This window comes from Kryptolebias marmoratus, linkage group LG9 (assembly GCF_001649575.2).
Source record: "Kryptolebias marmoratus isolate JLee-2015 linkage group LG9, ASM164957v2, whole genome shotgun sequence".
Classification (NCBI taxonomy): Eukaryota; Metazoa; Chordata; class Actinopteri; order Cyprinodontiformes; family Rivulidae; genus Kryptolebias; species Kryptolebias marmoratus.
This window is the reverse complement of record NC_051438.1, coordinates 5,944,732-5,960,407: the sequence shown is the minus strand read 5'-3', so window position 1 is coordinate 5,960,407 and position 15,676 is coordinate 5,944,732. Positions and strand designations below refer to the sequence as shown.

Here is a 15,676-nt window from a genome sequence, read left to right as displayed (position 1 = left end):
TTTTTTTTTTTTTTTTTTTTTTTTTTTTTTTTTAGCGACTAGTTCCTCCATTTTTGTGTTCTGAATTGCTCCAACATTGCTCCGCCCACAAAAAAGTCCAGACGTCGCCTGCACAAATATATTGCCCGTCATCATTTGTTGGACTGATGAATATCAGTTGAAAAAGTCTTACATATTGCCCTGGTTGTTGTCAGAGGGCTCGGTGGTGCCGGTGTGATGGCAGCCTCACTTCTGTCAGCACGCCCCAGGGCAGCTGTGGCTACAATGTAGCTTTCTGCCATCAGTGTGTGAATGGGTGAATAAATGGATGAATGATTGTAGTATGATGCGCTTTGGGGTCCTTGAACTAGATAAAGTGCTATATAAGTGCAAGCCATTTACCATCTACCAACCTTAGAGTAAAGTGAACTTTTGGCTTGTTGTGGAGCCACTTTTTCACTAACAAGGTCGTACTGTCCATTGTCTTTAGGCAGAGACAGGATGTCCAGTTTTGTCCTCATTGGTCTTCCTCCGAGGAGCTGGAAAGGCACATGAGGTGAAGCTCTGCAGCTGTGAAGCATTTCAGTAACCGCAGGCTTCCACTGTCGTCGTGTAGCTTGAGATGTCTGAATGGAGTCTTTTAGTGCTCTGTTAAAGCGTTCCACTTCATATACACTGTACACATCAACAAGGGTGATGGCAAACTTGCTTCTGTAAGCTCCATGTTCAAATGGACTCACAATGTTGACAGCAATGTGCTGAAATGGACCCTCTGGAAACTTGATAGGTTGTAATGGGGCAGCTGAAACAGTAGCTGTTTTGTCCCGTGCCTGACAGATGGTGCACGACAACAGGACTGTGTAGACCAAATCGTCCAAATGCGGGCCTGCTGCCAGTAAAGTTCTCTGAGACATTGTTTAATTCGAACCATGCCTTGTTGTCCTTCAGCAGACGATATTGATCTGTGTGGGTTGGTTTACTCTCAGCAGAGCTGTCCTGTACAGCATGTCTGATCAGTCCAACTCTTGACCGGCTGCTGAATAATTGTCTCTGATAAACTCTGGAACCATATCTTAAGACAGCCTGTTGTCTCAGTACAGGACATTTACTACTCAACATTTCTTACATTAAATGTATAGAAAAATCAACCAACTCTTTTATTTTTGTTCCCCCAATGCTGTTAACAGCACCATCATTTGCACATTTGTGTTTGCTACAAAACATATATAAGCAGCTATTAACAATTTAAACTTTTCTAAGTTGTTTTTTAAGTTTCTGCAAGGGGTAAATCTTGTTACCAAATCAGATTTGTAGATAAATCATTTACAAGTTCTTCACCAACATTGGTGTGAAAGGTTTATATCAGAAAAATAGGTGTCTGCACCACAGAGTTGTCTTCAGTTCCTTTTTATTTTCATATCGCCAAGAGGCAAACAATTGAGCTCGTTGGGATTCAAAGAGCTTTAACTGAGAGCCTCTGAAACTGGTCAGACAGCATTGTTGTCTCCCTGCAGCCTCTTATCTCTTTATCTCAGCAGATTCAGTTGCATATTATCAGTGGGTTTTCACCCTGTTCGTTTTATCACGAGCAAAGGCGGGTTTGGAGCACAAAAGCAGCCGGCAAAGTTCAGCAACTTGGAGGAGGATGAGCGCCTTCTCTGAGCTGACGGGACCTGTCAGAGTAGGTGGAGCATCAAGAAACTGTGTGCTTTGGTTTGTTTGGAGCCTCTCCAGAGTTGAACGGTTTCTTGTAAAGAATGTAGTTCTGCAGGTGCAGAAAACACCAACAGCTTCTTATTAGTCCTCACTCGGTTTCAGTGTTTAGCTGTTCAGGTTTTATTGCTTCAGTTTACTTGACTTGGAGCTCAATTTGGATTACCTGTCAGGGTTGCCTACCCCTGATCTATATAAATAAATTAGATTTATTTCCTTGTTCTGATTCCTAAACTGTGGGACCAGCTGCCTCTCCAGATCAGACAGGCTCCAAATCTTGGTGTTTTTAAGTCTCTTCTCAAAACACATTTGCTCCGACTGGCTTTTAATACAGCATGAAAGTTGAGGAATGGGCTGTTTATTTTTTCCGATTTGTGTGTGTATTGTATTTTTATTTTGTTTTAAATGGTTGTCGTAATTTGTTGTTTTTGTATGCAGCACTTTGCACCACAACCACACCTATTTTTAAATGTTCTATATCACGTTTTACTTGTTTCTCTGCTCCAACACCTGATTCAGAGGTTAAATCACCTCTTCATGTTCTGCAGAAGCCTCTTAATCAGCCATTGATTCAAATCAGGTGTGTTGGAGCAGAGAAACAAGGAAAACATGCAGGATGGTGGCCCTCCAGGACCAGGGTTGCCGACCCTTGATCTATATAAATAAATTAGATTTATTTCCTTGTTCTGATTGCTGGATTCAGTCTCGGGGAAGTCCCTAGTTGAAGCGTACATTCAAATGAGTTGATTATTTCTGCTGTCTTAGTTCCTGAAAACGGGTTTCTACAATTGAAACGTAGCTGAATCGTGAAGCGAAGACTGCAGTAAGCCGAAATTGGAATACAGGCCACTTCTCTCTGCCATGTATGTGCTGGGTTTCAAGGCTACTAAAAGTAATGTTTATGCTTTTAAGAATAAAACCATAAAACATGTTCAAATGTTTTCTTTAACGTTTCTCCTCTTGTACTCCCCATCAGGCTTTGCTTACAGTTTGCTGATGTTTAAACACAAGAAAATATTTTTACTATGTCTCTGAATCTTCAGTAGTTCCTGTCTGTTCTGTCAACAGAGACACCTCTGTACCTCTCTGACCAGAGCCCGTCTGATTTTTAGATCACATTAACATCAGTGTCTTTGTCTTCTTGCACCATGCAAACTGTTCTGATGACACCTTTTCATATCCTATTTGTGTAACAGTACTCGTTTCTCTACTTGCGTTTCTGTAGGCGTGGTGGTTTGGCTGCATGTCTACTTTTGGCTTCGCTGGCTCTGGGGTTGATCTTGCTGTCGCTCATTCAGCCAGAGACGAGAGAAGCTGTTGAGTTGCACGTCAGCCCTGCACATAGACGGGTGAGGAAAGCAGAACTGCATGTCACATTGCCTTACTGAAACTTTGTTTACTGGTAAATGATGTATTTACATGTATTCAGGATTGTTTTGTGAAGGAATGCATGCTTTGAATTTTGACTACTTTGACAATTTACTGACGGGTGTATTATGTACTGTTGGTAGGGCTCTTGTTTTATAATAAAGGATGTAAATGTAAAAAAAAAAAAACATTTTTAGTTAACATTCAGAAACATTTTGTGAACCTAGTTGAGTTTTAAATTGAGCTATAACACACGTGGGCAACACTTTTTCCCAGGGGCCATTTTGACTTCAATAATGGGATCTAAGGGCCACAAAATAAAAATAAATAAAATATACCCTAATATCCCCCTTTGAGAAATTTGTCTTAGTTTTTCTCTTTTTTTTTAAAAGATAATTAGAGTTTTGTAATATTCCTAGCATATTAAACAAGTTCCTGTGAACTAACAATAGTGACAGTTAATTTTGCCATCAGTTCTTGAACGGGAGAAAATGCATTATCCTTAGTCCTTTTTTTTTTTTTGACTCAACCCATCCATGTTTGTCAGCACAGTCTTTGACCTCAAAACTTTGCAAAGGAGTATGTTATAGTTAAAAAAGTGCTCTCTTTGTAAACTAATAAAAAGACTGAACTCTGATTTAACATTGCTTAGTACCCATAGTAAAATCCTGATTTTATTTTATTTTTTTTTCTTTCATTTCTTTCTAACTTTTGTTTTTATACATGGATGTTTAGAGCCAGATTGGGCCACCTGTCACCCTTGGGCCTTATTTTGCCTCTACAAATGCTGACCTTTGGCCACATGCCACACGGTGATGGCAACTTGACAAGTTTAGCCCTAAAAGCATTTTGAGCTTTTTCCTGTCTTACTTGCGTGAAACAGTTTTATAAAGTTAACCTTTATGTTCTGGAGAAGACTTGATCTGTTTCAGTCCACAATTTGTCATGAAAACAGGCTAAATTTCTTTTTTTATTTTTCCCCTTTGCCTGTGCAACACATCTTCTGTGAGGTGTGGTATGTAACTTAAAGTAAATAGTTGCACCTGCACATCAAAAATGTCCCAGAAAGGAACAGAAATCTGTACATTTCAGTGTGTAAATTTGAAAAGCAAAAGTGTATACGAACCCTGAATACATTTTTGCTTCTGTAAATAGTGATTCAGCTGAGAGGAAAGTTTTGCGAACAGTTCTGGGAAACACTAAAATCCGAGGTGATGCAAAGTGAAGTCTTCCTGTTTGGTCTGAGCTCAGCTCTTTGATCTGTTTATGAACCTGACAAACAAAACCAGCCAGCAGTTGTGCTCGCGCCCCGATTACACGTTTTATCCTTCATGTTACCCAGGCGTTGCTCACAAGTCCACACGTGGTGTTAAGCAGGGTTCCTCTTGCATACAGTAAATATTCTGATGCTACCGTGTTTGTCTCCGTTTCACCCGCAGCTCGTGCATGAACATGTGCGCAGAGTTCTGGAGGGTCAGTGTCGTCCAAGCGGCGCCAGGCAGAACCTGCAGGCTGAGCTCCCGCCCTCCAGCCGAGGAACCCGGCCCTTCCTGTGGAGGGTCAAGTCGCTCTCTGACGACCTGTTCGTTTACCCGCCGCCATTTGGTCTCCGAGGTCTCAGAGGCAAAGTAGAGGACCTGCTGCAGCTGGTGAACCACCACTTTAATAAATGATGACCTAATTAATATATGATAATAGAGGAAGGTTAGGTGTCAGTATCTCTTAGCTGCCATCCTCCTGCGGGGTGTCATGTTTCCAGTTTGGGTGCATTCTTATTAGCTAGTTGTTGGCCTAAGGTTTTAACCATAATTGTCAGGATTTTAGTCAAGATTTATTGATTTTTAGCATTTAAACAAGTTGACACGGATCTAAAGGGAAAAGGATTGAAGCACAAAAATTCAAATATGCTATGAGAAATGTCCGACCTCCATGTTTTAATGATGGAGATACTGCTGAACCGATTTATTTTAAGCAATCACCAGCCTTTTTTTCCTGAATCATGACTGAAATGGCTCATCTTATCCCAACTACACCTGTCATAGACCAGAGTCTATGAATGAATGAAGATTTTATTCATTCCTGAGGGAAACTCCTTAAACCTGGGCTGCCTTAAAGTTGTTAACCAGCTTCGTAGTACCGCTGAGAGAGATTGTTATATTTCTTTTTTTAAACAAATAATCTAGATGTCCTAACGTAACCCAGTATGTGCAGATCCTGCTTGGTAATACAGATCTTTTTCATTAGACCCATGCAACCTGTTTTAAATGCTTTTTACTCCTAATAATGATAAAGCCCAGTAGAGCAAAATGATATACACATTCAAACAACTTCCAGTTAGTCTTTAACTGTGGTGGAAAAAAAACAACTTTTGTAGTCATTTCTTCTGACAGTTGTCTGTGAGATGTTGTCATGATCCTGAAGGAAGGAAAGTCTCCACTAAGCTGGTCTAGGGTTTAACATCTTATTATTCAATAAAAGTCTTGACAGTTTTGAACTTGTGCCAACTCCTCATTAAGGAAAGTAGCTACTGGCTTTCTTCAATGTCACTAAATGACATTATCATTTAGTTAAGCGTAATTGGTCAGAGAGGAATAATGCTGTCAGAGAGACAAAAAGTGAGTTTAAAAACAGGCTAATGATGTTTAGAGCTACAAATAGTTTCTTCTGTCAATTGTTTGTTTTGTTGCTGTTTTTAAAATATCACAATTCCCACCTTCCGGCAAAAGAGACGCTGTTATTTTAGTGTGGCAATTTATTTTGGAGAGAATTTTTCATTTAATTGAGTCATCAGTCAGTGGCGGCTTGGCTCTTCTAGATTCCTTTATGGTCTGAGTGCTGTGGGGTGAACATCCTCTGCTCTGACTGCAGCTGGGAGGCACGCTGAGAACTCTGGGAGAGGGAAGGACTGACAGCAGCACCTACTGCTGGTTAGAACGATGCTCGTTTTAAAATCAGCCTCCAGTAACACCAGAAAAATAGTCACCAGAGGGTTCTGAAAACTTGCTAAATATAGCGACAAAGTCACTAAGTTGGCAACACTTCGTTCAGGCAAGTATTTTTCTCTCAGCCACCCTAGCAAACCTCCTCACCTGTTTGCTTTTAAATTGGTTGTTGCTTCATCCTCCCCTCTGCTCGGTTTGTTTCCCAACAAGGACCCTCATCTGTGGAGAAAAAAATAAATCTGAACGTGGCTTAAGTTCAAAATGCATTCTCTGTTTGTGACTGGTTGGTTGCTTGTAGCAGACTGAAGGACAGGTGCTGCACCCAGTCACCAGGTGTGGTTTAATTGTTTTCATGAAGTCATCTTCAGGGTACTCAGTGTTTGAACCTGTGGAGCTCAGTATGACTGTGTGTGTGCGGTTTTAAAAAGATTATGAAACAATTGGAAAACATGATGAAAGATTTCCACCCTTGTCACACGGAAAGTTTTATGAAGCTCAGATTATGCGAGAGTCTAAATTTTGAATGAGTATTAGCTGTTGAATGGGTTTGGTTGGTCTGCCGCTTCACGGTGACTCAGCAGTTTCAGCCTGGGCGGGTTTCTGACGGAGCCTAAAAAGTTTACACAACAAGGCTGCTCATGCCTGACATCTGCACGGTGCCACTTGGTCAAATAAAACTCATTTTGTGATGATCAAAGTGCCAACATGTGTTTTTTTTTTGACTGTCTTCAGCTGCCAGCTCCTGAATATGACCCCCTGCTGAAGAGGGCAATGGATAAATGTCATCGCTGTGTGGTCGTAGGAAACGGAGGCATCCTTAAAGGCCTGAAGCTCGGCCCGCTGATCGACCGCTTTGACACTATAATCAGGTTAGAGCTGCACGTGTGATGAGTGGACTTCAGTAAACCCAGCATGCTTAAACAAAATGCAGATAACACGATGAGTAAAGAAACTGTTTCATCATCAGTCTGTGTTTGAGTTGCTGGTGGGAGCCATCAGTATTAGTGACCAAGTTTCCATGCAGAGCCTGACCGTCTCTGTGTTTCAGGTTGAACAGTGGTCCTCTGGGAGAGTTCAGTGTCGACGTTGGAAATCGAACCAGCATCAGGATGAGTTACCCAGAGGGCACGCCGCACCACTGGGTTGACACAGACCCACATGCTGTGTTTGTAGCCGTGGTGTATAAGAGAGCTGACCTCAGCTGGATCTATGCTATGATCAACAGGCTTAGTGTGGTGAGTTCAGGAGCGCTCCGTCACTTCAGGCGCCTGGAGCCCGAAGCAGCGCCTACATAGCCAGGGTTTCTTTCAGGCTGTTCACATCAGTTTGGAATTAGTGGTCAGCTCTGATGTGTCTGTTCATGCATGGTGGTAAATTGAGTGCCCCAAAATGTTTTGTGATTTGATGTCAGTTGCCCAGGTTGTATGTAGATACACACACACACACACACACACACACACACACACACACACACACACACTCACAGGGCTGTCAGTGAACAACAAACAGGACATCGACAGGTCTTCTGATGTTTCTGTAATAATGACAAAACATTCAGACATCTGAGCTGTATTATTACTCTAACATTATGTGGTTTTGAGTCAATTGAGTCACATTTTGGTACTTATCTCGGTTAGCTTAATTACCTAACAGTTGCAAAATAAGAGGACTAAAGGAGCACAGGGTTTCCCCCAGAAAAGTGGTAGGTGGCCGATCACTGGCCGCCCGTGATTTAGTAAAAAAAAAAAAAATTAAAGTTGACAGGAAAGTTGAAAATATGGCTATTTATTATGTGACATTGTAAGATATTTGTGTCAAATATTTACACAACTAGTTTTGCAAAAAAGGCACTTTTTAAATACTTTTTTAAACAAAAAATGTTTGCACCTATTTTAAGTCACATTTACAAATAAATTAAATTAACATAAATGGAAAAGTGCAAACAAAGCACCAACACACGTCTCACATCAAGTCCAATGAATAACAACAGAGAACTGAAAAACAGCCAGATGCTATGCTGTGCTTTTAGTGGCACAGGCTGCATGTTGGATCACTACATGTAACAAAACAAACCATATCTAATACTGGATTTAATAGCATCATTTTACTGGTAAACAAGGATAAATTGGCACGTGTCATATTTATATTTTCACTTAAGTACTTACCATATTCAGTCTTGTAAAGCCACCCGCTGAATTTCAACCAACCAACCATTTTTGGTTAAACCCGATAATGTTTATTGCTGTGGCTCTGACAACATGCTAACATGCTGGGTTGAGCAGCAGTGTAAAAACTTTCAGTCAGCGGTTTAATCATCTTTACTATTGGACACTTTAGTCTCTGGGGATCAGAGTGTGGAGGGGAGCTTTAAGCTGCAGCACGACAAATTGTTAAAAATACATTTTATACTGAGAACGGTACAGTGTTGCAGTGGTTAGAGCTGTCGCCTCACAGCAGGAAGTTTGCAGGAAAAACCCTGGCCTCTCTGGGTGGAGTTTGCATGTTCTGTCTTGAGCATGTGTGGGTTAACTCCGGTTCTCTCTCACATATCACAAACTGATATGTTCGGTTAATTGGTAACTGAACTGATCCTAGGTGTGAATAGTTGCTTGTCTCTGTGTCCCTGTGATGGACTGCTGAAAATTAACACCAGCTCCCTGCAACACTACACAGAAAAGTGGGTAAAGAAAATAAAGGAGTGGATATTTTGTTTTTTGTTTTGTTTTTTAAGAAATTTGTCTTGGAAAAATCTGTATCAGCAGGTCAGAGCTGTACAATTATCATAAATCTGGAGTGGTTCACAAAACCAGAGTCTGTGCATCTCTGTTAGAAACACAAAAACTCTTTTCCGCTTTCTCATTTATAGAAAACAACTTCAGTAATGTGTTTACTGCCTAAACCTCTCTGCAAAATACCTTCCATCTAGAGCAGAGGTAGGCAATCCTGGTCCTGGAGGGCCACCATCCTGCATGTTTTACTTCTTTCCTCACTCCAACAGACCTGATTCAGTGGTTAAATCACCTCTTCATGTTCTGCAGAAGCCTGTTAATCACCCACTGATTCAAATCAGCTGTGTTGGAGCAGAGAAATAGTAAAACATGCAGGATAGTGGCCCTGGAGTCAAGAGATTCTCCATGTCTGTACAGTTGAGTGTCCTTCAGTGTTTGGTTTGTTCACGTTTGACATCTCTGCATTGTGTTGTAAAGCTGTTCTTTGCGTCGCAGCCTCTGTGGGACTGGATCTTCTTCTGGCAGAAGGTGCCCAAGGAAATTCCTCTGGAGCCCTCGAGGTTCAGACTCCTGAGCCCCCACATCATCAGAGAGACCGCATTAGACCTCCTCAAATACCCTCAGCCCAGGCAGCGTCTGTGGGGCTGGGACCAGGTAACGAGAAACGCAGAGTAAACTGGAAGGATTTTGGTCGTAAACGTCTTGAAGTGTAGCTACTGTGAGCAGAGAGGATCTACTGACAGAAAGTTAACTGAGTCGGGCTTGAACTGGAGTAAAAAAACAACATCAAAACCTACTAATGTTAACCAAACTTCAGTTTGAAGGTTTTCCAGTTTACATCAGGGGTCTCCAATCCTGGTCCTCGAGGACCACTATCCTGCATGTTTTCCTTGTTTCTCTGCTCCAACACACCTGATTCAGTGTTTAAATCACCTCTTCATGTTCTGCAGAAGCCTGTTAATCACCCATTGATTCAGATCAGGTGTGTTGGAGCAGAGAAACAAGTAAAACATGCAGGATGGTGGCCCTCCAGGACCAGGGTTGCCGACCCTTGATCTATATAAATAAATTAGATTTATTTCCTTGTTCTGATTGCTGGGTTCAGTCTCGGGGAAGTCACTAGTTGAAGCATACATTCAAATGAGTTGATTATTTCTGCTGTCTTAGTTCCTGAAAACGGGTTTCTACAATTGAAACGTAGCTGAATCGTGAAGCGAAGACTGCAGTAAGCCGAAATTGGAATACAGGCCACTTCTCTCTGCCATTTATGTGCTGGGAGCTCTGGGTTGGTGTGTGTTTTTATTTTCCCCTACTTAAGTAGTGAAGGACTTCAGACATCACAACTCGATTGTATTTAACAATTACCCAATAAAAAAGGTGAAATAAAGTATTTTAAAAGTTAATAAGGTTGATGTGCTGACGTTCAACAGAAGTGAATGTGATGCAGGGCGGGCAGGTCTCAGGAGGACTCTCCTTACATTCAGCGTACAGTACAGCATCCTGTACAATTACTTTGCATATTCTTAGTGAGCAAACACTGTTATACATTTCCTCTTTATGGAAGTAATTCAGTTAATGTAACGGCACTTCACAACAAGTTGCCACATATCCAATTCATCATAAATCCAACTCAGTTAGTCATTTCAGCCCAGTAATCCAATCAGAACCAGTATATTATAAAATACCAATTTGTAAAGAGTTGTCTAAGAAAACCAGCGAACTGTTTTGTTTTTTTTCTCCACTTTGTTGTAATCCCCATCCCGAGCAGCATGGAGGGGACAGTGAAAAGGAACCGCTCCCTTTAACCGGGAAGAATCAGGCTCAGGACCCGCGTCCATCTGTGTCGAAGGGCTGAGTCATGTTTTGGTCAAACAGTTGTCAATAGTTTCTATCTTATCGATCATTTGGCAGAAGATCACCTCAGAAAATACCAACCTGTCCCTTTAAGCCTGCGCTAGAAACTGGAAGTTGGTTCCACAGGAGAAGAGAGCTCTACCTCCTACAAAACCTCAGACAGGACTTAGATGCCTTCTGGCCACCTCTGTGTGATTTCTGAATGGACTGAGGCGGAGGGAGGGGGGTCAAAGCCAATCCACCCCTGCTGCTCTTTTGGGCTGTGAAGCGAGGTAGTACCAGAGCTGAAAACAGTCGACATGTGAAAAAATAGGCCGGCTTTGAGGATGAATAATGTCAGTCAGAGAGTCTTTATTGTCATCTCGGATACATACAGGTACATATTGAAACAAAACACCATTCCTCCGGGACCACGGTGCAACACGGAACAAAAGTGCACAACAGTACAATATATACAAGATGGCCTATAATAACACAAAAGATACATTTCTAATCTAAACAAGTAATTGAGGAAGAAGACTAAAGACGAGTGTTGGTCACTACATGGTACTGAGTAAATGACGTGCAACAGTTAGCAGCGTCAAGTTTGCTCACTTCATTTCTGAACGCTCACTTCTGTGTGGATCCATCGGTGTTTTATGAACGGCCAGAGGCAGCCTAAGAGACGGGCTGGTCTGTACGCCCGTTTTGCAGAACTGCGTGATGAAAGATCCCTCTAGAAACTCTAGAGGTGAGCTGTTTTAGAAATTTCTTTGACTTCAAAATAAAAGCACTGCCTGCGTTTTGTTTTTGTGCCTGCAGAACGTGCCGACCCTGGGCGTGGCTGCGCTGAACTTGGCCAGCCTGCTGTGCGACGAGGTCAGCCTGGTGGGCTTCGGCTACAACCTCTCCCACCAGGGGGCGCCGCTGCACTACTATGACCACCTGCCCATGAGCCTCATAGAGGAGCAGAAAATGCACAACGTGAACCAAGAGACTCGGTTCCTTCAGAGGCTTGTCAGAGAAGGGACCATCACAGACCTGACAGGTGGGGTCCACTGCTCCTTCTGCTCCAGCTGACACCACCACCACCACCTTCCCATTTAGTCTACATTACTGCTGAATTCACAATAAATACGACTACTAGAACCCAACAGGAACTGGTGTGGATGAAGGAAGAGACAAACCCCATTTTATGATTGGTCAGAAAAGTGCTTTTTGAAGCACAGAGGATGTGAGTGAAACTGACGTGAGGTCAGTAGAGGACTGTAGAGGTCAAAGCACCGTCTGATGGCTTCACGGTCACTCTTCCAGGTCCACATGGAGCCAGGCTGGCTCTCGCTCTGACAGTCTGTCAAACTTTTTTTTTACATTGACATCAAATGTTCAAACAATGTAGTGTTTGTTTATTTTTTGAAGCAGGCTTCAAGTTGTAAAATACTGTTTTTCCTAAATGTTTTAGAAGCTGTTCATTGGGCTAATTCTACAATATTTATCAGCAGATCTAAGTCATTCTGATTTAACTGCATGTTCCTATTATTTGTTTTGCATCAGTCACTGTTAGACTTGTGTGGTGAGTTAACTTCACACAAAAAAAAGTCATGTTATTGTAAATGGAACACGAGATATTTAGCTTTGTTTCTGTTTCAGAGTTTGTTTTAATTAAAATACAAATCTGCTAATGACCAGTGTTTGCTTGGTTACACGAAGTGATGTAATCGGGTGGGAGACTTTATTTGGGCTCATTTTTCATTCCTTTTGGTCATCTAACAGTCAGGAGGACGAGAGCGGGAGGCGATGGAGGCGCTGCTCGAGGTATCGAGTGGACTAGCTGAGGTTTTCTGTCCCGCTCACGTCGATGACTAGCTCCTTTTGGTCTTGTTGATGTTCGGGGACGGGTTGCTGTGACGACAGTCCGTCGGGGACGGATAACTAATGCTGGAGGTTGACTCGTTTTACCACTTAATTTTAAATAATAAAAGGATGTTTGAGCATTTAAAGCCTACAGGACCCAGGTTTGAATATCCCCCATCCCCCCTCCTAGCTGCGACTGTATACTGAGCACCTAAATGATCATTTGCTGAACTCCTGCCTGTTTACTCTAATTATAAAGCACTATAGGCACTCCAACTCCTAAACATGGACACACCCTACATTTAGTTAGAGCTCATAGCCTCAACATCAGCATCACATCCGTAACTGATCTGGCGTTGTCGGAACATCACTGCATATTGTTCAATAGCATAAATCCTCCTCCGGGTGGTAACACAGAGCACGTTTCAAAACGCCGCATTAGCCCTGACGTTGCCACAACTCTCACCTTCCACCCAACCCTCCTCCTGTGAGGATTTAATTTCAGTTCACCAACAAAATCCAAACAATACTTTATGCAGCTGGCCACATTAAAATGGGGTAAAAAAAAAAAAGTCATTGCAAACAATGGAGAAGGACATCTTGAAATAATACACACAGAAAATGTAAAACACATTTCTCAGATTACTCTGCGCAGCTTGTTGTCTTCCCTGCTTCCCACACAGAGCACAGCTCTGTGCGAGTCTCCTCTGCGCTACACCTTCACAGCAGCACCCTCTGGTGTCAAGAAGCAACAACAACAAATACATTCACCGAGCAAGCCTGACAACACAACACAGTTATGGTGAGATTATTGAAATGCAAAAACTAGACTCAGTGTTTTTATTTAGTTAACTCATAAGATTTTTTTGGTCTGGGTGACTCCAACTGGGCCATGAGTACAAACACCAGGATTAACTAACTTTACAGATTAAATCTCCATGGTAACTCATGTGTTGCTGCTTTTGTTAAACTGACTGAAGGATAGGTTGAGTCAGGATAACCAAAAAAATCCCACCTTAAACTATATATATACATATGTCTTGTTTAAATATCCCTTTTTGCATCTTGTCTTGCTTTAAACATCCCAAGTTTTGCTTTAGAGAAATGCCGTTTCAACCCTCAGCCTAACAATATTGATTCTTGATCTGCAATATGGATCCTCCTGAAAAGTGATCCAGTGTTCATCCAAGTCTCGATTACAAACACAATCTATTACCTCCAGTTATGTAGGTTGTTGCATTTTTTTTATCCATGTTAAACACATGGAGTAATCCCTCACACTTCAGGCAAGAAAACATCTCACCTCGTTCACAAACTACCTCCAAGGAACAATGTATAATAAAAAGAAGAAAGAGAGGGAGCCTAAAATGGAGCCTTGAGGTATCCCGCAATTAAGAGGGACCACTGGTTGATGTGCTTCCATCACAACAACTTGAACAGTACTTTAATAAAGTAAAGTAAAAATTTATTTGTATATCACATTTCAACGGCAAGGCATTCAAAGTGCTTTACGTCATGAAAACATCAGTAGAATCATTACAATAATCAATAAAAAATAAAATAAATAGTCAAAAACATCACACAGTAGATCATTAGAACATTAGAATCATCACATAAAATCATAAAAATCATCGCGCAGATACACTTAATAATCATAAGGAAATGGTCAATATGTAATAAGATATTTTGTTTAGAGCAGCTTTACACCTGAATTTGTTTGCAGACTACTAATCAAAGGCAGCTCTAAACAGGTGAGTTTTCAGCCTTGATGTAAAGGAATTTAGTGTTTCGGCTGTTTTGCAGTTTTCCGGAAGTTTGTTCCAGATTAATGGTGTATAGAAACTGAAAGCTGCTTCTCCATGTTTGGTTCTGGTTCTGGGGATACAAAGTAGACCAGAACCAGAAGACCTGAGTGTTCTGGAGGGTTGATACGATGATAGTAAGTCTTTAATGTATTGTGGTGCTAGACCTTTCAGCGATTTATAAACTAATAGAAGTATTTTAAAGTCTATTCTCTGAGCTATAGGGAGCCAGTGTAGGGACTTTAAAACAGGGGTGATGTGCTCTATTTTTCTGGTCTTAGTGAGAACACGAGCAGCAGCATTTTGGATCAGCTGCAGCTGTCTGATTGAGTTTTTTTGGCAGACCTGTGAAGACACTGTTGCAGTAATCAAGACGACTAAAGATGAACGCGTGCATAATTTTCTCTAGATCTTGTTGTGACATTAGTCCTTTAATTCTGGAGATGTTCTTCAGGTGGTAGAAAGCCGACTTTGTAACTGTTTTATGTGTCCCTTAAGGTTCAGGTCTGAGTCCATTACTACACCCAGGTTTCAGGCCTGATCACTAGTTTTTAGCTGTAATGCCTGAAGCTGCACGCTGACTCTTGATCGTTCCTCTTTAGGTCCAAAGATAATAATTTGAGTCTTGTTTCTGTTCAGCTGGAGAAAGTTTTGGCACATCCACGCATTGATTTGTTCTAAGCATCTGTTCAGTGCTAGGATAGGTTCAGAGTCACCTGGTGACATTGTAACATAGAGCTGTGTATCATCTGCATAGTTATGGTAACTAATGTTATTAGTTGTTATAATCTGGGCTAGTGGGAGCATGTAGATAATAAATAGAAGGGGTCCCAGGATTGAACCATGGGATAGAAGTACGCCTAAAAGGCAAACTGACTACAAACGGAGAAAACTCAGAACTGCTGGTTATTTTGCAAACTCACAGCACAACTAGTCCTAGAGAGGTGTAAAGAACCCAAAGGGAGCAACAACATTTAAAGAAATCTGTATGACTCAATAAATTGTTAGGAAAGGATTTTCGAGATAATAATGAACGTAAAATAAATAATAATAATAAAACAGCTAAAATTCTGCAACTTTACCAGGAGTATGGTTTCTGGGATGAGCTTTTGTTTTTGTAGAAAAACATGCAACTACCGTATTTTCTGCACCATAGGGCACACTGGATTATAAGACGCACTGTCAATGAACGGTCTATTTTCGAACTTTTGTCATATATAAGGCGCACCGGACTATAAGGAGCATTAAGCAAAACAAAACAGCCCCTTGTCTTTTCGGAGAATACTGCACCGACTGCGTGCGACTCTAACTGAGCCTTAATGCTGCCTTTGTAGTTTACCAAAGTCGTACTAAAACATCACGACTTCTTACATATATAAGGCGCTCCACATTATAAAGGACACTATCGTTTTTTCAAAAAATTGAAGGCTTTAAGTGCACCTTGTAGACTGGAAAA

The 15,676-nt window shown here is 41.4% G+C and overlaps 1 protein-coding gene across 2 annotated transcripts in view; it reads left to right on the top strand.

The window, feature by feature from the left end:
• st3gal5 (ST3 beta-galactoside alpha-2,3-sialyltransferase 5) overlaps positions 1–12,249 on the top strand; it is a 19,943-nt gene extending 7,694 nt beyond the window's left edge. For both annotated transcript variants that reach the window (XM_017423157.3, XM_017423158.3), the window contains exons 3-8: positions 2,918–3,041; positions 4,500–4,709; positions 6,735–6,871; positions 7,051–7,237; positions 9,227–9,385; positions 11,387–12,249. In XM_017423157.3, coding sequence (XP_017278646.1) covers positions 2,918–3,041; positions 4,500–4,709; positions 6,735–6,871; positions 7,051–7,237; positions 9,227–9,385; positions 11,387–11,644 — 1,075 coding nt within the window. In that variant the 3' untranslated portion in view covers positions 11,645–12,249. The remainder of the gene's footprint in view (positions 1–2,917; positions 3,042–4,499; positions 4,710–6,734; positions 6,872–7,050; positions 7,238–9,226; positions 9,386–11,386) is intronic.
• The last annotated feature ends 3,427 nt before the right edge of the window (positions 12,250–15,676 follow it).